Source organism: Tenrec ecaudatus, chromosome 16 (assembly GCF_050624435.1).
Source record: "Tenrec ecaudatus isolate mTenEca1 chromosome 16, mTenEca1.hap1, whole genome shotgun sequence".
NCBI classification, from domain to species: domain Eukaryota; kingdom Metazoa; phylum Chordata; class Mammalia; order Afrosoricida; family Tenrecidae; genus Tenrec; species Tenrec ecaudatus.
The window spans coordinates 77,667,950-77,694,210 of NC_134545.1; the positions used below are offsets into that span (position 1 = coordinate 77,667,950).

Sequence of the window (26,261 nt, forward strand, 5' to 3'; positions counted from 1 at the left end):
CCTGTGGACACTATGGCTTTGTGCTGACCTCCATCCAGGTAATTGCCCTTTTGTCTTTGTCGTGTTTCAGATTTGATCAGGGGACTAGGGCACTCTAAAATAATTTGGAGTCTCCCACCCTCCCTTCAAGAATACCACGTAAGATTTTGTCTTAAAGGTATTTTAAAAACTCTGTAAATGTCAAATTCCTTCTCTCTCACCCCAAGCTGTGGAAATAAAAATAACTATCAATCTGCTTCCCCTTCCTTTGAAACCAGTGACACATTAACTCCTTTTCTTCCAACTCAAAACCACCAGAGCCAAGTCCAGGCTCCCCAAGGGCCCCATCCTCTAGACAACTGAGAACACCTGCAGAGGCCTCAGCTGCTAACCACAGCGAGGGGGTCAGCATGCCACCCTCACGACGACCTGCCAGCTCCCACTAGGCCTCACCTTGCATAACTTGGCAGACTTAAGAGTTCAGGATAGGGAGGAAGAGATGAGGGGTGGGGCCAGCCAGCTGAGAGACTTCCCAACCCAGTGAGCTTCAAGCTACCCTCCCAGGTGCACCAGTATCTGCAACCAACCAGGAAACCCTTTGGGGTCTCCCTGTGTCAGAGGCTGGCTCTCCTCTTGCGAAGCAACTCCCAAGAGCATTCACTAGTGTAAACTCCCAGGTGCGCGCTGGAGGCGCAGGAACCAAGGGCAAAGACAAAATTGTTTAGGTAACATGAATTGTTTACCCAATACTCACTTGTTTCCCCCCCCCCTTTAAATATTGAAAAAAAAAAAGCTTCAACTATATATATATATATATATATATATATACACACACATACATAAGCTCTCGAGTGATTTATGAAAATAAACTGTTAGTAGTTGTATCAAAGTGTTTCTCAGAGCCTTTGACCCATTCGCCTCATTTTGCTTCATTATGGCTTTCATTTGTATTTCTCTGATGAATGACCTTGAACTCTATCTTCAGTTAAGTATCTCCTCATTCTTATATTTGTATTGTTGTTTTCTCTTGATAATTCAGGAGTTTTAAAATAAGAACCAACACAAACCTGCCAGTCAATCCTGACTTATAATGATCCGAATTGGGGATCTGAGGTGATAAACCTTTACCAGAGCAGATTGTCTCATCTTTCTGCAGAGGGCTGGCTGAGAGGACTGAACCACCAACCTTGTAGTTAGCAGTCCTGTGCTTACCAGGATTCCTACATAAGGGGAATCTGGACAATGGAATTTTCCCACAAACTTTCTGAAGCACCTTTCTTATCAATCCCTTGTGAGATTTTAAGTGTTGCAAATACTTCCTCCTAGACAGTGCCTTGTCTATGTTTTAAATGTTTAAAGAGAACACATTTTAAAAATGGAAGAACTTCAAATTATCCATTCTGGTGGCTAAAATCCTAAGGGGGAAAATATCTTTGTCCCCTTAGAGAAGTTTTCTAGTGTCCACTTTCACACGGAACCTATGGCTCTTCTAGGGAACCCTGATGGTGCTGGGCGATGCATTGGGCTGTGATCCCAGAGTGGGCGGTTCAAGACCACTAATAGCTCCTCGCGGGAAAGTTGGGGCTTTTTATTCCCAAGAACAGTTACAGTCTAGGAAAATCAAAGTAGGTACTTTTACCCACTGTACTGCAAGGTCACTATGAGTTGGCATCGACTTGATGGCAGTGATTTTTAGGGGGGCGGGGGGTTATGGTCCTTTTGAGCTGATTTTGCACATGGCACAAGAGTAAAGCTTTGGCTTTCTCCCCATAAAGTTGTTCTTAAGCCATTTGTTGAAAAGACTATTCTTTCTCCTATTAAAGTACCTTGACATGTTTGACAAAAAAAAAAAAAAAATTTAAATTGTGTGCTCGATTTCTACTTTCCAGTCTCTTCCTTTGATCCCTGTAGTTTTTATGAGGCCAAGCCACAATATCTTTGACAGCACATTTTTATAAGCCCTTTATCAGGAAAGATAACTTTATTCTATTTGTTCACAATTATTGGAGCCATTAAAGACTGCCTGCATATACAGGAAAATTTTAAAATCACTTTGTCAATGTTTTCCCAAAGAACCGGCTGGGATTTTGACAGGCACTGGGGTCAGTGACAATACTGACAGGCAAGAGCTCAGCTTCAAACACTGAGATTCCTGTATACGAAAGTGGTCCCTTCTGCAGAGTGTGGTGTTGAGCCATTTAGCCGACTAGATCACGGCTACCTGGATAAACGTTAAAATATCAGAACTCACCACTTTCTGCCTTCGAACAGCGAAAGCAAGAGACGCTGTCAAATGGGAGGAGGAGAGAGAAGCTGGGGCGCAGTCCCTGTGCCATTTCAGTCAAAGCATGTAACACACACACACGTTCGAGATGGAATTCAGGCCATTTATTGTAAACAGGGTAACCCTAGCACAACACCGCACCGGCTGTGTCACATGCCCTCTCTGTCCCCATCAACTTCGTCAAAGCGAAGACTTTTTTTTTTAAAGTCACAGGTCGATGACTAACGCGAAGTTTCCTTCAGAAATCTCACATGCGGAGCACTGAGTGAATAGCAGTGCCCAGGGAGGGCGGTTATTGCTCCTGGACTGCAGCGTGGGCCCTTTGAGATGGATCCACTGGTGTGCCTGAGTGGCCAAAGGTGGCTCTAGCGTGGGTCTGGAGAGCAGACAGTGCCGGCGCACACTGGGCCACCAGCATGGGCCCCTGGAAGACGACAGATCGCGTCAGGCGCCTTTCTCCTAAAAGTGACACGATTGCATTTCGCCCATTAAAAAAAAGAAAAAAGAGCTAAAAATTACCCAGTAGCACACAGTCTGCCACGAAAAGGTAGGTGGGTCTTCACTGACTCGTCTAGTGGCAGATCTAAACACTCAGGGACAGTGTGAGATTTCTCTGTAGGTAGCTGCAGTCCGATGAAGAGCTGCAGAGTCTACAAATGCACAAGACCAGAGGGGCCGTGACTCACACGCTGCTGAGAACTAAAGTCGGGGTTCACGCACGGAGGCTCTTTAAGGGAGGGGCAAAAAGACAGTTAAAGCACCACGTTATCTGATAGGAGAACGGAGCCCTATGCCCAAGAGCAGCCTCCGAAATTGTGACTCGGCGTTCTTGCCCCAAATTTAGATCAATAGGAAAATGATGTACAAATTCAAGATGTGAAAAAATATAACTCCACAGAAAGAAATCCTGGCAAAACAATCCAGATGGAGGTAAAATGTCATTGGAAAAGACCGTCCTTGACTTTGCCCAAGTGGCGGACACTAAGGGCCTGAATGTAGCTGAGGAAGTGCCCAAGGAGGCTTATGAAAGTCCATGGAAAACTGGGATTACCCGGGCTTTTTGTCACAATTTCTCTGAAGCAAGTGTTACTATCAGTAAATATGTGAAAATAGTTGTTAAGTGTCGAGTAACAATTTGAGAATAGAATCTCAGGAGGAAAGATTGTTTAAAGTCCACTCCAGTCGTCACGTGTGTTTGCATGTTGATATTTACAGAGTCAAAACGACAAGCTTAACACGTAAGGCAAGATTAGACTGGTAGCAACAGATTTTTTAGAGTCTTTAGGAAATCGTGCTATTTAAGAATCCAGGTTTGTTTGTTTTTTTTGTTATCTCTAAAAAAGTGGCTTTGTATTTGTTGCCTTTTAAATTCATAGTGTGTGTGTGTGTGTGTGTGTGTGTGTGTGTGTGTGTGGCGGGGGGGGGTGTTTTGGCTCACATGCCGACTGCATCTTCATGGAAGTAAGAAGTTAGCTGGGTGTTCATCGCTGATGATGCTGTACCAGTATGTCCCGCTCTCCGTGGGATCTGAAGGTGACCCTATTTGTCCTTGTTCAACAACTATAGCGGCACGCTGATGAGACAATGTGCAGCTGTCGGGACCCTGCAACCCCGAGGAGTACAAGACTGTCAGTGTACCTCGTCGAAAGAAACAAGTCACAGCGATCCTGAGACGTTCCTTTGGGGACAAAATTGATGTGATGGAAGGATTTCTAGCACTGTAATAAGTAGGATTTTACTAGTTTATATAGAAAACATGTTCAAATTTTATAAAAAGATTAAAACCATGCCTTCTATAATCAGCAGTTTCACGAAAAAAAAAAAGACTATGTTGCTTTGTTCATTATTTGCCAAATGTAATGTTCTCCACTGATTTACATGAAATCATCAAAAAAGAAAGCAAACTTGAGAATCACTTTTAAAAAAGGTAGTACCTGCCTTATGTTTGCAGCCTTCTCAGCCAACCTAAGAGGCTTAAAAAAAAATCTAACTTTTCTCCTGGAAAGTGACTATTTTACACACTAGGGATAGAAGATTCTATAGGAATATCATTCATAATTTTAAGCACTGTTTAATAAGGGCAATTTCTCTTAGTAATGAAAAGAATTATTTTTAAATATTGAAGAGGCATGTATTTTTAAAATATTCTACATGTATAAGATTTTGTAATATAATTACTTTGGATTTTCAGTATTTCTACATAATGACAGCTTCATTTGTTCTTTTTTTCATCTGTCTCTCAAGGAAACAGAAGCTACTAGTGGCCACGATTGGTTCCCAGGCCTGGAAGACGCAGGAGCGAGCCACTCGCCCTTTTCGCCCCGAGGACCTTTAGAGCTTTGCAGCCATGAAGTTGACATGTGGCTTCACGAGGGGGAACAATGGTAAACCACGCTTGAACTCCGTCATGTTCTGAATCACTTCAGGCTGCAAAGAAAGACAGTTTCCTTTTATGATGTTTCACTTCAAAACACAGAGCAAGACACACATCACATTTTTTTCTCCTTTCTTTTTGCATATACACTAGCTTCTACCTTCTCTATTCCAAACTGCTGACCTATCTTCCTCGCCAGTGAAGACAGCCGGCACAGGGCTGTTCTGTGGTGAGTGCCCACGAGGGGACGCCAGGCCTGAAGGAAGACTTTGACCTTCCTCTGGGCACAGAGGGGCACGCTGCAGTCCCACAGCAAGGCTTCAGCAGAGCAGCGGAGGCTAATGTGCCCCCTCCACATGGGCCTGGTCACACGGGTAGGTGCTCAGGTTGCCTGCAGTACTCCAGGCCGGGGACAGGTGTGGCCGGAGATGATCACGGCACTGTCAGTCAGATGCTTAACCAAGAAGCCGAGGCAGACAAGGACAAGGGCTGGGGCTCTCTGTGGCTGCAAAGAGAAAAGTGCAAACCACTGGAGCTGCCCAAATAAATTTAAAAAAAAAAAAAAGGCACACCTGGGTGGCCGGGCCTCCAAGGGAGACCCAAAACAGAAGCTCCAAGTCCCAGTGGCCTGAATTCTCTGTCAGGTGCATCCTGAAATAACAAGCTCCTTCGAAGTAGGAAGTCGTCTAACTAAAACCTACAATGCACATTTCTTACTTGCGGCAAGGCTGGTGCTTGTGGCAAATTCACATCATTTTGACACGGGAAGACTCCAACCACGGGGCCTGTAAGAACAGGGAAGAGTGAGTGCTTTGCACTTGCCGACACAAGCACAGCACAGTGCTTTTCAAAAGCACCGGCACCAGTTCCAGTTCATTTACAAACGCCATCAGGCCAGCTCATGTATGCCTCAGTCCCCTCATACGGCCAGCTCCCAAGGGCTCGGTCACTTCCTGCCGCCATCTGGAGTGAATGGTGATGGCCCATGATGCCCCCCCAGTCATGGCTAGGACCCTGTCAAGTCTGGGCAGCAGCAGCTCATGTATGACCGGACTGCATCCTAAGGGTTTGGCCAGCTCAAGGGCCCCAGTAACGATCTCATTGTCCAAGAGGTGGTAAAGGCTATGGGCAGACTTTGGCAGGTAACGGACGAGAGCTAGCAATGACTGCTCCCCTTCTTCTCCACGTGCAGTGTTTTCAACGGCCTCTTGGAGCCATCTCTCCAGCAAGCAGGCGTTTTCTTGGGACGCCAACTAGTTGCCAACTTGGGTTGCACCACCTGCTGCTGGCTCTCCTGAATTCACTAATGGCCCGTCACCCTCCTTTTGCGTTGCTAGGGCACGACCCTTCTCTAGTACCACCGCACGACCCTTAACTCTCATACTCCCTGAGACCGATGGTGACGGCAAGGGACAGCCACCATATGGCTTAACACGTGACGAAGAATACATTTCAAAAAGTCAATATTCCGTACTTACACGAATCCATTTCCCTGGCAAGAACATGGACGGACACCTTATGTCTCCTTGGGGCATCTACTGCCAACATTTCCTAGGCATAAAGCATAGCGAGATTACTCTTCCCTCCACTAGGAACTTAATATGAGGTTCTCTCTTATGACGATGAAGAAAGAAAGGGTTTCATTTCTATTCTATACGGATTTGGCGAGTTAGGCAAGTGATTCTTCTTTATCTGGGTAGGAAGTTCATGTTATAGTTGGCCTCTGTGATGCGCACAGATTCAGGAAGCATTCTCCTCGGAGGACTACTTGTTCTCCTGAAGAGAATAGCTTTCTTTGGGCTCTGTACATTTCCAAGTGTCATTCTCAGCCCATGTCACAGCGGAGAGGTTTACATGACTTGTTCAACTCTTAAGGCTCCCCTGTATCTTAGCTGGGCCTAGAAGCCAGTCAAGTACTCATGGGGACGGGACGTGCCGGGCTGCCCTAGCGGTCCTCAGGATCGATGGAGACAAGAGCCTGAGCTCAGTCCCAGGAAAGAATCAAGACACGGCTCGGAAGCTGTGCCTCCTCACCTGCCAAAAGAGAAAAGAAACTAACATTTGTTGAGTCCTGCCTTGTGTGTCGAGCTGAGGCTGTCTGCTTCTATAAAGATTTACAGCCTCAGAAACTGGTAGTCATTCTGCGTCAGAATCAACCTGCTGGCAGGGGCTTTGGTTTGGGTCTTGTATTGAACACACACCTAAATGTGCTTGTTTAATCTTCTGTAAGCTAAGTATCATGGCGATTCTTATTTCAGAGACAGATTCTAAGGTGCAAAGAAATACAGTGACTTTCTTGCGTCACAGAGCTAGTGAGAGAAGCTGCCCTTCTTCCACTCCACCAGTGCTGTCCTGAGGGGGCCCCGCCTGACAAGCACAAGTGGTGGCGCAGTGGTGGATCCTCTGGGAAATGTCTCCTGACTTTTCCCCTAAAAGACAGCTCCCACCACAATTTGGGATGCCTCAGCCAAAAGTGAATATATTTTGAATCCTGCAATCGTCAGCCATGCCAAAACAACACTACGGTTATTCATGGAGCGACTGTTCTGAGCCTGGTCTTGTGTGGACTCAAAGGAAGCCCTACTGACATTGCCCAGCAAACGTGAGCAAGGCACCACTCTGCGTCAACACACTCTTATTAACTGGACTCAACAGAGAGCACAACACCTTCAGTCTCCGCCATTTTCAAGTTTCTGCACAATCCCAGTTTTCTAAAATACATGGCTTCTTCATGCACAGTGTCCACAGGAATACTAAGGTCCTGGGAGATGCTTTCAGGTACTCTATGCCAAAAAAGGGTCCCAGGTAAAATCGATTTAGGGAGAATTGTATTACTCAAAATGACTTAAAACTTTTAAAATACTAACATGCTCTGGGCTTTTCTAAGAATGGGGACAGAGCGTGGTCTACTGCATTTGTAATCTATTTTCCAGGTGTTCCTCTAACAGTTGGCAGAACACCACCATACAATGGAGGGAAATGCTACTCTAGATAAAGCGCAAACTACTGTTCTAATTTTTATTTAAAATTAACTATTAATTATTAATTGGGATTTAATACATATATTATTCTATACTTCAATCATATCAAGTAATATTGTACAATTGCTTCCACAATTCTTTTTCTACATGACTCTAGTGTTCTCATTTAAGAGAAGATTCTGTTTAGAAACTGCTAAATGTTTCACAAATTCAATAATCATATCCAGCTTGTATTTCCAATAAACAATTGAATTATGGGAGGAATAACAGTTCAATTCTTCACAGTAAATTACAACAGGCCACCAGTCTTTTGGATAACCATAGGCATCGATAATGCCTGAAATGGAAAAGATCTGAAGGTGGCCATCTTCTTTTGTAGGCAATTGAGAATAAATTTCTTACAAAATGAAACAGCATTAAATTATAGACAAATACAATAAAAAAAGATCTTATACCATCAAGGAGGAAAATACTAAGATTTAAAGCATTAATACCCTGGGTCTGGATAACACTAATGAAGAGATAACACAATAGTGCGTATTTATTATATACTTTAGCAGCAATCATCTTACACACCTCATTGCAATTAACATTCCAATGAACCTCCCTTGCAGAATAGGAAACTGAGGCTCAGAGTTTACGTACTGTGGTCAGATCACCTGGGTTAGCTAGTGGGTGCTGGGTTGGGTCCGTTTATGGAAGCCACACCCATGCCACTCCTGCTGTCACACAGGTAAAAGGAACCTTAGGAGAAGCTGATGTCACGGAGTGAGATTAGCAACTTTAAAGAACTGCATTACTAGACAGAGGTGTGTCCGTAGGACTACTCCTGCGTCAAACTTCCAGTGCCTTATTGTTCTTCTGTAGCTCCCTTTAATTGCACACAGAGTACTCGGGGATTCTATTTCAGATCAGACATGTGACAGACAGACACACGTCACAACAACAAAACCTTACTGTTGCTGAGTCAATTCAGACTCACAGTGACCATACAGGGTAGAGATTTTATATCTTTATGGGAGCAAGCAGTTCATCTTTTTCACAGGAGTGCTGGTGGGTTTGAAGCACTGGCCTTATGATGCACACACACGAACTTCAAAAACTTCAGGGAAACCTTCCATTATCTTTTAATCCCATTTTCCTACAAACTTTTTGACACTCCCTTGTATGCACACACGCATGTACTCGGGTGTCTGCATGTGTATGTGTAAAATTTCAAACTGCAAAAGGTAAGGGTGACGTGGCCAAGCCTCTTGCCCTCCTCTGAATGCAAACAGCAAAGACAACCTGCACACTCATCTATTTCTATCGTCAAAATAGCTCAAATTGCACTGCTGAAAACGGCCTAGTCAAGCGACGCTTTCTGCTGTCAAATTCTGACGCGCCTGTGCCCTTTGTCAGCGCGCAGGTGTCAGTGGCTACACCCGAACACAGTGCTGCAGGGGGGGGGGAGGTGTGAGGAATGCAGGGAGAGTTCAAGATCACTGTCTTCCCCTGGGAAACAGTCAGCCCTTTCAGGCCAAGGATGAGTTGTTACCTCGTCCCTCCCCTCCCCGCCCCCCCCCCCCCCAGCTCCAGCAGTGGCGAATGAAGTGGGCATTGGAAACCCTCACACAAGAGGAAAACGAGGTTAGGCCTCATTGTTCAACTAATGGCACAAAAGTCATTCTAAGCAGAACTGATCCAATGCCAGGCACTGATTCCTGCGCTGGAAGGTCTAATATATTCCTGGAAAATGACTCTAAGGCAGGAATCCTCCTAAAGGCCAGACTGATGAGGACTCGCTTTCCAGATCAAAGACTTGGCATAAAATAAATTTCAAATATGAAGCAGAAGTAGCTGGAACCTCAAGATGCGATTCAAAGGCACTATGGTAATTAGAATATAATGTGTTCCTTATTTTACAAAATAGGTACAGAAGTGTTTTACATAAACTAGAGGCCACAGTGTATTCTAAATATACACAGCACTTTCAATAAATAAAATTCCACTGCAGAATACATTTTTATTTCTACATTTGACATGCTTATAAATATTTTGCTGTCTTACATTTTTTTAATGTTTTCTTTAATTGGGAGCTCTTAGCTCTTATCACAGGCCATACCTATATCCATTGTGTCAAACACATCTGTACATATGGTGTCATCATTTAAAAAAAATCATTTTATTGGGGCTCATACAACGCTTATCACAATCCACACATACATCCATTGTGTCCAGCACATTTGTACATTTGTTGCCATCATCATTCTCAAAACATTCGCTTTCCACTTGAGCCCTTGGCATCAGCTCATTTAAAAAAAATTTTGTTATAGTCAGTTTAGATTCAGATGGCTTGAGTTTCTGAAGGAGCACTGCCATTCTGAACTCGTAAGAACTCTCTGAATTCAACTACTTATTTACTTGGAGAGGCACCAAAATAAGTGAGAACAATCTGTAGTTGTTAGAGGTTGGGAAAGATGATAATCAAGTTCCCTTTGTGTCTCTTTTTTACGTCTCCTTCCCACCAAACAAGCTGAATCATTTTCTTCGTGCGGTAGAGTGGGGAGCGGGAGACAAGAAACCAAAAAGGGGGGTGACTAGAGCTGGTTTAGAAACTAGGAAGGGCTGTCACAGTCCTTGGATCAGAGGGAGAAGAGAGTCCTGGCTGAAACATGAATTGTTCACATATTTTCTAACAGTGAGTGAGATGTGCTTGGTGAAAAAAATACTGAAATCCATAAAAACATCCAGCCAGATATATCCAGCCGGAATGGGTTCCCAGCAGCAACACCAACCCCCCAGATACAGTCTTTCCTTATCAGTCAAATCTATACAAAGAAATTCAACTTACCTTGTAGAACTTGATAATATCTTCCTTGTTAAGTGTTTTCAAATATGCCACTTCTGTATTATCTGAAAAAGCAATCACATAACAACTATCAATATTTCTATTTTATGTAGCCCAGACACTACACTCAAAGACAATATGCTATACTCCATGTCTGTAACAGGTCCACCTGCTACTGCCAGTAGTGAGGCAGTCAACTCCAAGTAAGATGTAGTGCAGGGATGCCCAGCTAAGGAGCTGGAGGCTCCTGGGTTAGGACTGCAACTTTTCTGAGCCTCCGTTTTCTTATCTGGCCGTTGGAGATACTGTGTATTTAATGGGGCTCTGGTGAGAACTGAGGAGGCCTGTGGCACTGTGAGTTAGGCATTAGTCTGAAAACCACAAGTGAGTGATTCAAAGTTACCCGCTGCTTCCTGAGAGAAAGATGAGGCTGTCTGTTCCCGAAAAGATTTACAATCATGGAAACCCCATGGAGGGTTGCTCTGACTTGGAACTGACTTGAAGATTGGGGTGGGGATGAGGTGAGGGGTTGGTGGTAAGATCTAAAGATAATCTGTGAGCATACACAGCAGTAGGTTCATGGAAAATGCTCAATAGATGGTAGGCATTACTACTCCAAAGGCCAGAAAAATGATAGGTGAGGACAAGGAGGCCCCCAAAGGTGAGGGAGCTAAGCTCTTTAGCAGCATGGTATCAGAATGAGAACTCAACTCGCCCTCTCACCTCGAGGGTAGCCTATCGTAACTGGCTGCTCATCTCAACTCGAAGAAAGGCCAAGGAGACTCTGGGAAGCATGACCCTAAAGTGATCCCTACGCAGAGGACACTGTAGCACAGAGCAGAAACACCCCCTTGGGTTTCCCAGGCTGTAGATCTTATGGGCGCAGAAAGCCTCATCTCGCTACCTTGGCTAGTGGTTTTGAAATGCTGACCTTCTGGTTAGAAGCCCAATACCGAACTCAGTACACCACCAATGATCTTTGGGGAAGTAAGACTACCCCACATCTAAAAGCAGCCACAGATCTCTGGAGATGCCTATCGGCAAACGGTTTGATCCCCGAAACCTCCATGGCATGGCAGCACTTGTCTTGGGTAAGTTCTACTTGCAAATTATACAATTTTCAGTGTCATGGAAAACAGATTGCTCTATATCTATGCTCAATTATTAGTATATTACTATGATGGACAGATGGATCGAGCTCTGGTATAGGAGAAGAAAAAATGATAACATTTTCATAGAAAATAGCTGTGTGAGATTAAGGTTCTTAGATGTGCTAGCCCAATCCCAAAGCAGCAATAAAGCATCACCAATAAAGAGGCTGGTGAGCCCCCGAACCCACAAGTGTTTACTACTTTTTATGCCTGGAACTGAACTCTCCACTCTTTTTCAATTTTCAGCCAAACAACAGACTAGTCTATAAGGTGAATAATAACATTAAGGAGGTATATAGACTCCTTAGAACAACCGACCATTTGAGATTACAAACGCAGCATTTCCCCAAGGACAAAGTTCAGAAGGCGGGAAGAGTGGGGAGAGGAGGAAGTATGGAAATGGGAAACACAGGGATGAAGAAGCAGGTTAAGAAATATTGTATTGTGGGGACTGCAACCAATGACAGGAAACAACACAATGTGCATGAAGGGTTGAACAGAAAGCTGGTTTGCTTGGAATACTCTGTAACCCGTCAGCTGATTGACAAGTTAAAAAACAAAACAAAATTCAAACACCTACAAATTGAACAGCATTTTGTAAAATGGTCTCGGTGACCTCAAATGTTATTATTTAAATGACATAAATGTTGGGATTCTATTTTTACCTTACCTCTATCAAAATTGTATTGCTGGGAGATGATTTCTCCCCAGTATTTAGCACATTCTGCAGACAGCTTCTTTGGTTTGTCTAGTCGACGAATTGCTAATGCTTGAATGTGTTTCTGGAAGGCCTCTTCTGCCATGTCCTCTATAGACTTTTCCATGGCAATTAAGAAAGCTTCCACTCTGCTTTCTAGGTAGTGAGGGGGCTTTTCTGACTGGATTATGAATCGCAAACCCTGTATACCATTGGCTCGACGCGGTCCGCTGAAGACAATGTAGCCTGAAACACAAAGACGAACTAGTCAGTGTCCAGGCGTCCGAGTATCAGTTCAAGTATATTCCTTCAAAATGTATGCTGCCGGAGTAAATAAATCTACTTTAGGACTCTATATTATTCACTTCTGAAGATGTATTTGTAATTAAGATGTTCTCAGTTCTGAAGACAGAGCAGAAGAGCTCTCTAGAGAGAACCTTCTCCTAAAAAAACAAACAATTCTTTATGTAAACTCCCATTCCAAAACCCCTCACTTTCCGAGTTAGCTCTGAAATGCCGCTCGTCGCATCCCTGGGCCGTCACTGTAACTCTGCTGCTTATCTTTTCATGTTTGAGTTCCGAATGTGAACTCAGCCTGGCACTGCCTTCCTTGGGCAGAGAATCCATTCCTGAAGTGTCTCTCTGTAGACCCTCTCCCTCCGGAGTCCACAGCACCCAACGTCAGCTTCTGAGCCCACGTACCCCTTCCCTGCAATTCCTTTGCGACGTGACCTCTGGGCTGGCCTTTGTCAGCTGCTTTGCCCTGCACCACCATCTCCGAGAGCCATGGCCTATCAGGGTCCCCCTTTTCTTCTCTCCGCATGCAAGCACACTGAACAGTTATCTACTCCTCCAGATCCATCGGTACATGGGACGACGCCCCAAAGCTCGTCTTTAAGTGGACAAGCCAAACCTGAAGCTCAGCATAGCAAACATGGAGCCATCTTTCTTTCCAAACCCCTTCTTGCCTAATCCCATGCGTGTACTGAAAGGTGCCCCGGACAATGGCACTACCTTCTCCCCAGCCTGCCTTCCTCTAATTAAGTCACACTGGAGCAGCACTCTCGCTGTCAATAACTGCCCTCCACCGAGTCTACAGGATGGTTTCCAACACCGAAGCCTGCATCAGGCTCCAGACTCCCTCTGTGCTTCAGCATACCATACTTTCCCATTTCTCCCTGGTGTTATTCCATATGCTTGGAAAACACTTCTCAACCGTCCTCCGTGGTAATATTTAACTACGCTTTAAAATCCAGCAAGGGCCTGAAGACTTCTCGGATGCCTGAGTAGCTTCGGCATAGCCTCCAGACTCCAGCTGGAGCCCCTGGGAGGCACACCTGGTTAACCTAGACGTTGCAAGGACACAGTTCCATGCTGGCACCAGGGGTTAGAACCAACTTGGCTGCAAGTGGCAATGGTGTAGCATTTATCACAGTGTACTAGGATTATGCCTCTATGCGTCTGCCTTCCTGTAAACCCCTTCAGGGGAAGGCATCTATAACATATCCATTTTCCGTGTCTAGCACCTCTCTTGGTGATTCTTTAACTCTGCCCTCCGAGAGGTCAAACACTGGTGTACAGATGCTTCTTTGGCTGGCTGGTATTTAGTCTGTTTCCCACCTGGCCACCCCTAACAGTTTGCATCTTCTCCCCAAAATGTCCTCCTTGGTAGGTATGTGATGTCGCTTTTCTTTTAGAAATGGGACGCATTCACTAGGTTTTCACCAGTCTCCTGAACAGAGTCACCGTGAGCACAGTGTGAGGTGGAAGACGTTCTCCGAGGACAATGGGAACCCTGCTGGTCCTCGCTGCCCTCACCCAGCTGCTCCTTAGTGCGCAGGGTGTTGAAGCAAGGCTCCGAGATGATCTGACAGAAGAGCTCCAGGAACATGTTCTCTGAGGTGCACTGCATGTCTGTCTGGTAGTAGATCTCGATGCCACAGTTGTTGTGAATTTCATTCCTCTGCTGATAAACAAACCATCCTCCTAGGAAGTTTCAAAAGAAAGCAAAAAGTTAAACAATTCTTCAGGATTTAGTTACAACAATGTGATGTTGTACCTAATGTTTGACTTTCTAAAGTTTTTAAAGGTTTGACTTTTTAAAGATGATTTGCTTGGTGTTCTTTGAAAATTCCAACCTGCAATTAATTTATTAGTAACGTGAAACAATTAACTTAACTAAGGAAATCTTAAAATGTAGTGATTTGCACTCAGTAGGGCAGATTCTCAATAAACACTCACTGAGTTTCAAGGGGTAAGAAATTTAAAAAGACTAATTTTATGATTAAGCATTAATGCTAAATGTGGTCCAGTTAATAAAATGACAAGGGGGCCTATGTCCCAGATTAGAACTGGCTCAGGCCTATAAGACCGTCAACAGAAATACGCTCATGTTTTATTAACACAAAGAAATAAATATTGCTCATTGTACCTTAAATTTTAACATTTAATTTCCAGTATTGTTTTATCCACACCCACAATAAAGTTCACTTTACAAATAGAGCAGTATGCAGCAAATGCTTCTGAGTTCACACAGACCAATCTCCTACTTTAGAGACAAAGACAGTTATTGAGAAATGGCATGAATCTGCTCCAGGACAAAATTGGGTCGTGAGAAGTGAGACTACAATTCTGATCTGCTGATCAAATACTTCACCAAAGTTATGAATGGATGATCATGTTTTATACATTACTACCTTAACTTCATGTGACCAAATATATGCTGCTTAATAAGTTTGGTATAAAAAAAACTATTAATGCAAAAGTAACCCAACACTGCAAATTCCAATATGCTAACCATTATCAATTCTTTGTTAATTCCTTATAAAAATATAAATGTAGTAAGTGCATATTATGATATGCATCTGTAGCTTTTCTGAAGTGATTTCTGTCAGACTCCTGTGGATTCCTTCTAATAATATACTACAATTCCAAAAAGATTTAATGAAATTTTTCATGCTTCTCATATATATTTTTTAGCTTTCTGATATTGCTACTTCCTAATTCCATAATTATTCTCTTTCTGTGCTATTCAAGAGAAATGAATCCATTTGTAGTTGCCCACACCGGAGCCCTGGTGGCACAGGGCGTCTACATTGGTTAATCAAAAGGCTAAGAGCTCCACACTATGAGCTCCTCCTTGGCTCTTTGGGGAGAGGAGGCTTTCTAAAGAGTCAGCCTCGGAAACCCACGGGGTGGGGGCGGATTCTATTCTGTCCGATAGGGTCATTATGAGCCGGTAATGACTTGATGGCAGTGAGTTTGGTTTGATTTTTGTAGTCACCCACAATATATGTCAACGCAGTCCATTCTCAACGTTATAGCTTTCAACTTACTGTCGGGAAGCTGAACTTCTCTATACCGAACCAGCTGACTTGGAAGGAGAGGTTTGGTGTGAGCATATTCAATGAGGGTATCTTCAACCATTTGCATAATTCCTAATGCAGCCTGAGGAGAGAGATGTTGCAGTACGTTACACAAACACAAGCATTCCTTGTCTGTAAAATAAAATGTTTACTAATTGTAAACTGTGTGATATAAAAAACATGCTTGTGAAACAAAATACCTTATGTTAACACATGGGCTTGCATTCTAGTTGAACACAGTTGACTTCACTCAAATGGGTAAAAATTCAATCTGCTGAATAGTCAATATGGGGTAGCAAAGAGAACCAGAAGCACAGTCTACACGGATCTCAACGCTGGAAAACAGGCATTGGGAAGCCAGAGAGGTACTGGTGGTGGAAGGCTGGTCCCTAGTGAATGATCCCAAGGGAAGCTACTTGGGGTCGCAGCCTAACAAAGGAGGTGAGTACAAGGCTTTATTTTGAGAAAAACTGACCTTGGTAAGAATCCTGTCTCTGCCAGTTCTTAGCATCTGACCTAAGTCCTATGGTTTCAGAGGCAGCAGGGCAGAGTGGTGGAGAACGTGGGTTCAGAGACACTACCATGAGAACTGCAAGGTACTTCCATGGGCCAAGGACTTTGTGTGTATGATTTAATTTAATCCTTATAACCCATGAGGTTGGTGCTACTGTAATTTTAATTTTATAGATACAGAAATGGAGCAGAGATAAATTTTAAAATATGCACATTACATTTCTAGTACCTAATATCTAGCAGAGTCAGAATATGAATCCAGACTATTTCTTTATATAGTATGTGCTCTTCTCTGCGACCCCATCTTGTCACCCTCCACAGAATGGGGACAATTATTCCATCTCTCCTATGACTGTACAGGCAAAACTGAACACAGGGGAACAGTTAATGACCATCATTCTACTATCCTCATGCCCTCCCACCTCCCTCCACAGAGCACTTAAAGCTGGGCAGACTGATTTGCTTATAATCACTGTGTGCCGGCCAATGATCTCTAGACAGACAGGGGGAAAGCGCCATGCACTGATGTCTGAAAGACTGCTAAAAATGACACACAGAATAAGCACATTACCCACCGGCTTTGTTATGTTTCCATGGAGAAGTGCTTCAATGTGCAACCGGGACAGAAGCTGAGGGATGAAGGCCTTAAGGCGAGGGAGGGTGACATCTATAAAGGTGTAAGAAATAGTAAGCTTTACCTACAAGTTTTATTTTTTCCCTTTAACTTTTTATTTGAAATAACTTCAGATTTGCACCAATCCCCTCCAGTCGGTGATAGCTCCCCGGTCTCTCCTTGTCTTTCGTAACCTTAGGGCTTTTGAACAGTGCTGTACAGTTGCTTTATAGAATGCCCCTCATTTGGATTAGTCTAGTATTTCACACAATTAAATTGAGCTTACACATTACTAGAAAGACAACCACAGAGGCGATGTATATTTCACCTCAACTGGATCAGAGGATCTATCTAATCAGGAGGGCACATGATGTTGACCTGTTGTAGTATTTAATTCTGATCATTTGGTTGGGGTGATGTTGACAGCATTTCTACACTGTAAATTTACTATTTTGTGAAGGGGGAGGAAGAGAGAGTGGGGCACATCCTGGCTCACCAAGATTTGATGACAGTATCTCTGCTGAAAACAGCCAGTCCACAGAGAGGACCATATGGCCGGTCCCACTATGAGACATGACATCCTTCAATGACCCATAGCCCTACAGGGGACAACACTGGAGACACAGTGTGGGAATTGTGCTCCATTTGACCCCACCACACCGACACAAAACATAAAGGTATGCAACAGAACAGCAAGGGGATCAGAGCAAGGAAGGCCTGAGGGAGTACCAAATATAGACTTTGGGGACAGGACGTGGCACCACATCACACTCGACCAGAAAACACTCCTAAAGGTCAACAAACAGAACTTGAACTATTTACAGGCTTTTCTTTTTATTGTTTTCTTTTGTTGCTTTGTTTTGCTGTCTTGTTTTTGTGCATGTTATTATTCCTGCAGGTCTATCTAGATAAGATAGACTGGATAAACAATCTGAGGAAAAAACAACAGTACCAATGGTTCGGGGGGGACATGGGAGAGAGTGAGGTGGGGGTTAAGGAAGTGGTGTTAACAAACCCAGGGACAAGGGAACAGTGATCAAAAATTGGTGGCAAAGACGGTGTGAGAGGCTTGGTAGGGCGTGATCAAGGGCAATGTAACTGAGAGGAATTACTGAAACCCAAATGAAGGCTGAGCATGATAGTGGGACAAGAGGAAAATGAAAGGAAAGAAAGGAAAGAACTAGGAGGAAAAGGGTATTTATAGAGGTCAAATACAGGCATGCACATATGTAAATATATTTATACATGATGATATATCTACATGCATATATTTATAAGCTTAGTATTAAGGTAGCAGATGGCCAGTGGGTCTCCAATTAAGTACTCCCTCAATGCAAGAATACTTTGTTCTATTAAACTGGCATTCCATGATGCTCACCTTCCCGACACAATCGCTGAAGACAAAGCGGGTGCATAGGCAAATGTGGTGAAGAAAGCTGATGGTGCCCAGCTATCAAAAAACATAGTGTCTGAGGTCTTAAAGGCTTGAAGATAAACAAGCGGCCATCTAGCTCTGAAGCAACAAAGCCCACATGGAAGAAGCACACCAGCCTGTGTGATCACGAGGTGACGAAAGGATCAGGTATCCGACATCAAAGAACAAAAAATCATATCATTGTGAATGAGGGGGAGTGTGGAGTAGGGACCTAAAGCCCATCTGTAGGCAACTGGACATCCTCTTACAGAAGGGTCTTGGGGAGGAGACGAGCCAGTCAAGGTGCAGGGTAGCAACGATGAAACACAACTTTCCTCTAGTTCTTTAATGCTCACCCCCTCTTCCCTCCCACTATCATGATCCCAATTCTATCTTACAAATTTGGCTAGATCAGAGGACGTACACTGGTACAGACAGGAACTGGAAACACAGGGAATCCACGATATATGATCCCCTCAGGATCAGTGCTGAGAGAGGCGACACCGGGAGGGTGGAGGGAGGGGGATGGACAACAGAAAAGTGGATGAAGGGACATGTCAGACAGTGTAAGACATGACATAATAATAATAATTTATAAATTATCAAGGGTTCATGAGGCAGGGGGAAGCAGGGAGGGAGGGGAAAAATGAGGAGCTGATACCAAGGGCTCAAGCAGAAAGCAAATGTTTTGAGAATGATGAAGGCAACAAATGTAAAATGTGCTCGACACTGGATGTATGCATGGATTGTGAAAAGAGTTGTACGAGCACCCACTGTCACCTTCAGAAATCTATGAACAGTAATAAACTGTGGGAACCAGGTTGAAAACAGTACAAGCATGACTAAATTACCTGAATTTTTATAAAAGCCACTTCATTATTTTTATGCATAAAATATGCATACCTGGTAGTATTGGAACTGTATGTTTTTAGAAAACCTCACTTAAACATCTGATATCCAGGTGAACTAAAGTGATTTTCGAAAGAAAGTGAGGAAACTTTAGGCTTCTGCGTCATGCTCACCATCCAGGGCTTCCTTCAGCTCGTCTTTTGTCCAGGCGACTTCCGTCATCAGCAGGCGCAGGTAGTACATGGCATGCTGGTGAGGTTGCTCAGCCCGGAAATTGTTAAGAGAGCGCATGTACTAGTGAAGAGAGACAGGAGTTCATTAATTCCATACGCTCTTTTAAAGTTACTTCAAAAGACTATCCATAATCAAGCTTCATTTTGTATGAATTAGGTGTTACTGTGGGACTAGCTACCGTATATACTTGAGTATAAGCCGATCTGACTATCAGCTGAGGCACCTAATTTTACCATAAAACTGCATTTAAAATGTGCTGAAAAACTTGGCTTATACATGAGTATATACGGCACTTCTTTTCGCAAGAATCGAGGCGTACATCCTCTGACACTTAAACCGGATGCGTCTTCCTCTGTCCAGGCTGCTGCTGTACCCCAGCGTCTAACGTGCACTCTAGAGCTTTCATTACGGAACCTCCTTCTTCTCTGAGAATGTGATCCTCAGCTTTGCATTCTGAGCAGCTTTGGAGTCTACACTATAAAGTCACTGTACACTATAAAGTCAGTCTGAAAGTCTGTAAACAAAACACACACACAAATTTGTGGGAAAAGCCGGTTGACTTTTAATTCACTATTTCCCATGATTTTTTTAAGCCCTCGCATATGACCACGTGTGTGTGTATAAAAATACTGGTTCTCCATTTCAAAACAGATGTTAATCTCTCAAGGTGTACAATGAAGACAAGAGTCTGGTTTTGTGCACAACCCTTCATGTGTATGTTTTCACGATGGGGTCAAATGTGGACTATATTTAAGCAGACTGCAAGCCAGGCCTAATGAGCCTGCCCCAGTACGACGAGGCTTTCTCCCTGCAGAACAGAACGGAGTCAGCTAAACTATCAGCTTCTAGGAAAGAGAGGTTGGAGGAGGTCTTCCAGGAGTGTCTTGATAGCCACTAGGTCTACCTCAAGATTCTCCCAGTCAGTGTTGTACCTGCCCGAGCTCTGGACGCCACAGAACTTTCTAGTGCCCTTTCTGGGTAAACTACAGAATTTTGCAAAGACAGGGTGAGATGATTGTAATTGAATTATGGGTGTTTCTTTTATGCTTAAAATATGGTAATATTACTTTATGAATAAAAAGAGAAATTTCAAAAATTAGTTTAGAAAACTTACTGCCTCCTTGATAATTTCAAATCTTTTTTCATCAATCTCAAAGGTAGCCATTTTCTCAATAATCTTCTTTAGCAGAATTGGCTGCTTGTCATTGTAACCTTTCACTGAGAGCTACATAAAGAGTTGAAGGTATTAAAAAGTCTAAAAGCATCATAAAACAACTTCCAAATAAACATACTAAGTTTGATTTTTAAACATTTACAAAACCCCAAAGCTGGATGTATTGAAATAAAAACAAAACAAGAAATTCAATTAGTTTAACTTCTCACAAATACAGTTTAGCACTTAGAAAGAAAACAAAACCATAGTTATTCCCCAAAACATAATTTCACTTTTTCTACACAAAATCATTAGTAGGTAAACTTACCCCAGCACCAAACTATAGCTGGACATACATCATCACAATTCAAGTTCTTAACAAATTAAATATTAACTACAGAACGTGTTTTATCTTCAAAAGGAATTGTTAATAAAGGGTGGGGCGCTTCTGTTGTTTTTAAACAAGTAAACATTGACTTGGACCAGGTACCCTATCGCTGTATTTGTTTTACAAACATAAATAACTTGAAACTGTAACAATATACAAAAAAAACTGGCTTCTTACACAGACTTATCAGACAATCCAAAATTGCAGTCAATGAACACTGTTTTACAGTAATAGTCACAGGGCCACTTAACATTTAAAAAACAATTTCAATACATAGCATGTGATGCTTATTTGAATCTGCTTCAGTCAGAGTATGAAAATGGTTAGATCTAGTCTACAAATAGTTCTTTTTCTAACCCAAACAACGGTACAATATGGATAACCAGGTATTAACTTTATTAAACCACAATATTTAAAACTATTAAATGATACCCAACTGTGTTTACATGTAAAAGAACAAAGTGTACTTCATTGTTGTTCATGACTGTTTATGCACATCCTATGTTCAAAGAGTTTTATAAAAATGTTCATCTCAATACAGCAAATTTAAAGATTTTAATAGTTCTAGCAACATGAATACTTTCTAAGGGCGCAGGATCGTTTTAAAGTCGATGTCATGAATTTTTCCCTTAGAAGGAATGAGCAGACACGAATTCGGTTTGGCCCAGGCGACTTCCTGCAGTAAGAAGTTTCTGTCGGGAGGCCTATTTCTGTTCAACTGATGCAATGACCTTTGTGAGCTCTGATCATGACTTCTCACCAACATTTTCTTTTTCAGTCAGTTTTCCTTTGTGACTTGTCCCTTCACTGAAGATTCTTCTTCACTGGAATCTACTGTGAGCTCATCAGCATTCTCTTGCTTTTTGGATGCAGATGGGTGATATACACATCCTGCCATCAGCTCTACTTTTGGCAGGATTTTTAGCTTGTTTGGATCCCACTTTTTCTAGCGCAATGGTTCTCAACCTTCCTAATGCCGCGATCTTTTAATACATTTCCTCACGTGGTGGTGATTCCCCAACCATCAAATTATTTTTGTTGCTACTTCATAACTGTAATTTTGCTACTGTTATGAATTGGGTCGACCCCCAAAGATGTCGTGTGCCACCCACAGGCTGAGAACCGCTGTTCGAGAGCATCGCTAACAGCTGGGGATTCAGCATTCTTTCCTAGGTCTTCACTATGGGGGATTTTGATCAATAAGTGGTAGTCCAGAAGGAAGACATCTGCTTGAAGCTGATCTTCATTCCAAATTCTGACACACCTCTTGTGATTATCAGGGTCTCCTCCCCTCTTCTGAGGCTACGAGGATTGTTCCTTTTCCATTCTCAACTTGCATATTTATCTGGTGATACCATGGCACATTTTCCCTCTTTCTGCTTAAGTGACCTCTCAAATTCTCAAAGTTTTCCGAAAAAGACTTGCAACGCTTTTAACATCTCGAATCGGTTAGTCTCTCAAACCTAACTGGGGTTCATCATGTTGACCTGACATGCTGATTCTTCAGTATTGACTTTGTAATTCCTCCCAGTCCAATAGCACCGGAGGTTTCCTTTTCCACCAGTTTGTCTCTGGTTAGCAGCTACCTGCTATCACCTTTATCTACTTATTTATTTATTTTCCTGCTATTACCTTTAAAAAGCTTAGTAAAAAACTTTAACTGGATTACATTCAGTTGATGTAGCCCATTCCTGGTATAAATATGCTTAATGTTACCATTTCCATTTGATGCTCAGACTACAGCTTTCACTGTTTCCCTGGAAGATTAAGGGCCAACTGCTGGGAAATACTCCCCACCCTACTCCCATCCCCACTGATTGTATTGATTTGATCATCTGCAGAAATACACATCCTAGATTAGTGTAACGTGATGGGCCTGGAAGGGAGACACTTCTGGAACAGCACATTCTCCTCCAAACTGCTGGTTGATAGGTTACAGATGGTGTAACTAAGAAAAGTTCTCTGTGTTGCTTTAGCATTTACAACACTCGATTACACTCTTTTTGATAAGAATGACTTTTCTTAGGTACCTGGCAGTTTCACTTTCAATAAGAGGTATTTCAGCTGCCAGACATATCCTATTTACAAGGCTGTGAGCAGCTCCAGCATAACCAATACAACCTGTTGAAACCAGGGCTCACGACACTGCCGTGCGAGGCGATGATATCACCGCTCAGGTAAAACCAGAGCACGCTTTCTTCAGCAACCTGTGCCTTTGGTCTCCCAACAGCTTTCTGCTCAAGCACAAACTGTCTGTGTAGAAGCCAGCGAACAGGAGGAGCCGACAGCTGTTGCCTTCCTTCCCCGCCCTCCCCTAGTGCCTTGGCAGTTGTGGGGCAACCCTCCTGGAAAGGTCCTGGCCAGAGAGCCATGAGCAGTGGCTAAGGGCAGAACAAGACTGAAACATTTTTATATCTGTGATATGATAAAAATTAGAGCAGTACGGTACTTCCTCATATCTACTGGTCACATCCAAAACTGTTTATGCTTACATATTTTAAAAACTCACCCTTGGAAAAATCAGGAAGCTCCAAATTTGACATCCCTAGGGAGTTTTGGTAAGAACGGATTCTATGCATTATCAGGATTTTATCTTACAATAGCCCTAATCATGGATTACTAGTGCCCGGCAGTCTCTGAAAGTATAATGCTTGAAAAGCAGGGAGTCTTCCCGCAGGGCGATGCCCTCAGCAGTAAAGGTTACACAGCACCTAGAAAGAACGCCTGTAAGAGCTTCTAACCAGTGGTGAATGACCTACAAACCTCAGCAGGTGTGAAGGTCACTGACTAAGGAAAGCACATCAAGTACTGACGGGACGAGGACTCAACAAAAAGCACATTTCATCCCAAATAAAAAATCATGTATGCTAATGGAAATTGCTATTGAAAATCAAAATTGACAAAAATATTGCTTTACTATCTGAAGTTCATTTCAATCTCTAGTCTTAAAATTTTCCACTACACTGAGAATGGTTCGATTACATACATTATTACTCATTAAACAAAGGATACTAGAGAATTTATTTATATAAAAGTTTTTTAAGGGTCACTACAAAACAAACAAAAAATTTAAACCCTAAAACCTTTTGGTTTAGTTTTGAAAAGCAGTACACAGCACATGCTCTCGTCTTGGTTTCTACTGAAACATACTATCTTTTTAAAGTGAAAATGAATGTGTGCCATTCAGGGATGTTAATTTGGAACCAAAATATATGCTTCAGGAGGAAGGATCTAGTTATTTCTTGGGATGCACTTATTAATGCTTACTTTAAAACAGACTTAAAAACAGTAAATGATGCATGCTAAAAATAAAGGAAATGAAAATTCCAGGTGGATTCCAGCAGGAATTTTGCACTGTTGTCAGCAGGAAAAAGCAAGCTAGTATGTAAGTAAAGCCCAAGCACTAAAACTATCTGTGTCGTCTATTTACAAATGTTAGTATATTCAATGCACAAAAAAACAAAACCAGTGTGCTTTCAGGATTTATTGTTAAACATCTCAGGCTGAGGAACAGGCAAATAAAGGTAGCACACATACATGTTCACAAGGCACACTAAACTTCACTAATTAATTCATTAGTGAAACTAATTCTAGTTTGTGTTGTTCAGTCATTAAAAAGATGCAAGGAGAAAACCACCCACATTCTCGTTTAAAAACTGCAGAAGTTAACAGTTTCCCAAGCTCAATGGGAGGCTGCAGTGGAATGGCGCCTTTTCTGTGGTTTGCATTTTACTTACAAGTATTGCATTCATTCCTGATGCAATGCCATAGCTCAAACCTGAGAGGCGTGCTGCATATGTATACTCTTTTAAATCATCCTTCAATAACCTGATAAACAGGTATGTCATGTTGCAATGGAGAGGATCAGCATAAATGTAGCGACTAACAAAAAGAAAAACAAAAGAAATGCTTTGATACCTCAAGCAGTGGCATGGTAATGAAGAAACATGACATGACCGAAGAGTATGGATATGCAGCCTCATAATCTGAACTTGTAGGGAAATCGTACAGACCAACCTTACGTTTACACAGGTCAGATCATGCCATTCCCTTTGCCAAACAGCAAGGCTTCAGATACAGAATGGTGAGATCCAATTTATAGTTTTGAGGATAAAAATATGACAATCTGATGAAAGATGTTTTAAAAAAATGAGAACAAAATCAAGAAAAATCTGATGGCAAATCGCTTAGAATACTTAGAATAAGACCTAACTTAAATAATAAATGATGAGAAAATATTAATCATAAAGGTTAAAAATAAATGAAATCATACCCTTTTAATTAAAAACACTTCCATCAAATCAATATAAAAAGGCTGATGAGTGGAAGGCTCTCCGGCGTGGGTACTTACATATATCCCATAGATGGTGTTTTGGAGGCCATAGCTCAAGCCTGCGAGCTCTGCTGCATATGCATACTCGTTGAGAGAGTCTCTGAGGAGCTCAAGGTACAAATAGGCCATGTTATAGTGCAAGGGGTCCACATACACAAAGGGGCTGGAAGAAAACGGTGACAGTCAAGTAGCTGGTTTATGACTTCTGCAGGAAATGTGGACTTTTGAGATGGATCAAGAAATGGAATACCAGTTAATATACTTTGCTGAGAAAATGGTTCAATGATTAAGTTTTTCTTCTCCTCGTGAGGTAAAAACCAAGGTGCCTGAAACATACCAGGCGATCTGGTGGCAGTGAAGAGGGAAGAAGAACCACTCTAGGCGGTGTGGCAGAACTGAGATGTTCGAGATGCAGGACAGGCAAGGAGCCCAATGGCAGGTCTAGATTATGGCTAAGAGAAGGCATGGTAGAAAAATGATACTATCTTTTCTCCCCTCCAAGTAACTCATACCCTTGATGGACAGGAGCATTAGATTAAGATTGTGGGCTGTGGAGTATGGACCTGGAGAGACCTACAACATGTCAGCGTGTCCTTGAGCTTGCTCATGTACCAACAAAGCGAAAGCACTAACAGAACAACAATGGCCGATGTCTACCACATAAACTAATCAGTTAGGAAAACTTAAAACGGAAAATATTTAAGTGAGAAAAGTGACAATGGAGAGGAAATAATTAGCGTTCGTGAGCGCTAAATTAAGGAGCCCGGTGGCTTGGTGATTAAGCGCTCGGCTACTAAGAAGTTACGAACTACTAACACAGGAGATGCGGCAGTTGGCTTCCACAAAGATTCCAGCTTAGGGAATCCAGTGAAATCGTTCTATCCTGTTCTACAGGGCCACGAGGACTGGAACTGACTTGATGACAATCGGTTTGCTTTATGGTGAACTAGAGTCACAGAGATTAATTCATTCAAAATCTCCATTTCTTAGATTAGAAACACATTCTCTACGTCACCTGGGCTGGCAGCGGCAGAGGGCACTCAAATGCGAGTCAAACGCTAGTCATTTGGCTATGTGATATTGCTTTGTTCATCACAAGCAAA

At 42.6% G+C, this 26,261-nt stretch overlaps 1 protein-coding gene across 2 annotated transcripts in view; it reads right to left on the reverse strand.

Moving 5' to 3' along the window:
* Positions 1-2,352: 2,352 nt before the first annotated feature.
* IDE (insulin degrading enzyme) overlaps positions 2,353-26,261 on the reverse strand; it is a 112,595-nt gene continuing 88,686 nt past the window's right edge. For both annotated transcript variants that reach the window (XM_075534648.1, XM_075534649.1), the window contains exons 15-25: positions 25,177-25,321; positions 20,399-20,509; positions 19,224-19,344; positions 16,750-16,841; positions 15,632-15,743; positions 14,115-14,282; positions 12,270-12,542; positions 10,452-10,513; positions 6,116-6,188; positions 5,355-5,422; positions 2,353-4,690 (exon numbers count right to left, since the gene is read on the reverse strand). In XM_075534648.1, coding sequence (XP_075390763.1) covers positions 4,595-4,690; positions 5,355-5,422; positions 6,116-6,188; positions 10,452-10,513; positions 12,270-12,542; positions 14,115-14,282; positions 15,632-15,743; positions 16,750-16,841; positions 19,224-19,344; positions 20,399-20,509; positions 25,177-25,321 — 1,321 coding nt within the window. In that variant the 3' untranslated portion in view covers positions 2,353-4,594. The remainder of the gene's footprint in view (positions 4,691-5,354; positions 5,423-6,115; positions 6,189-10,451; positions 10,514-12,269; positions 12,543-14,114; positions 14,283-15,631; positions 15,744-16,749; positions 16,842-19,223; positions 19,345-20,398; positions 20,510-25,176; positions 25,322-26,261) is intronic.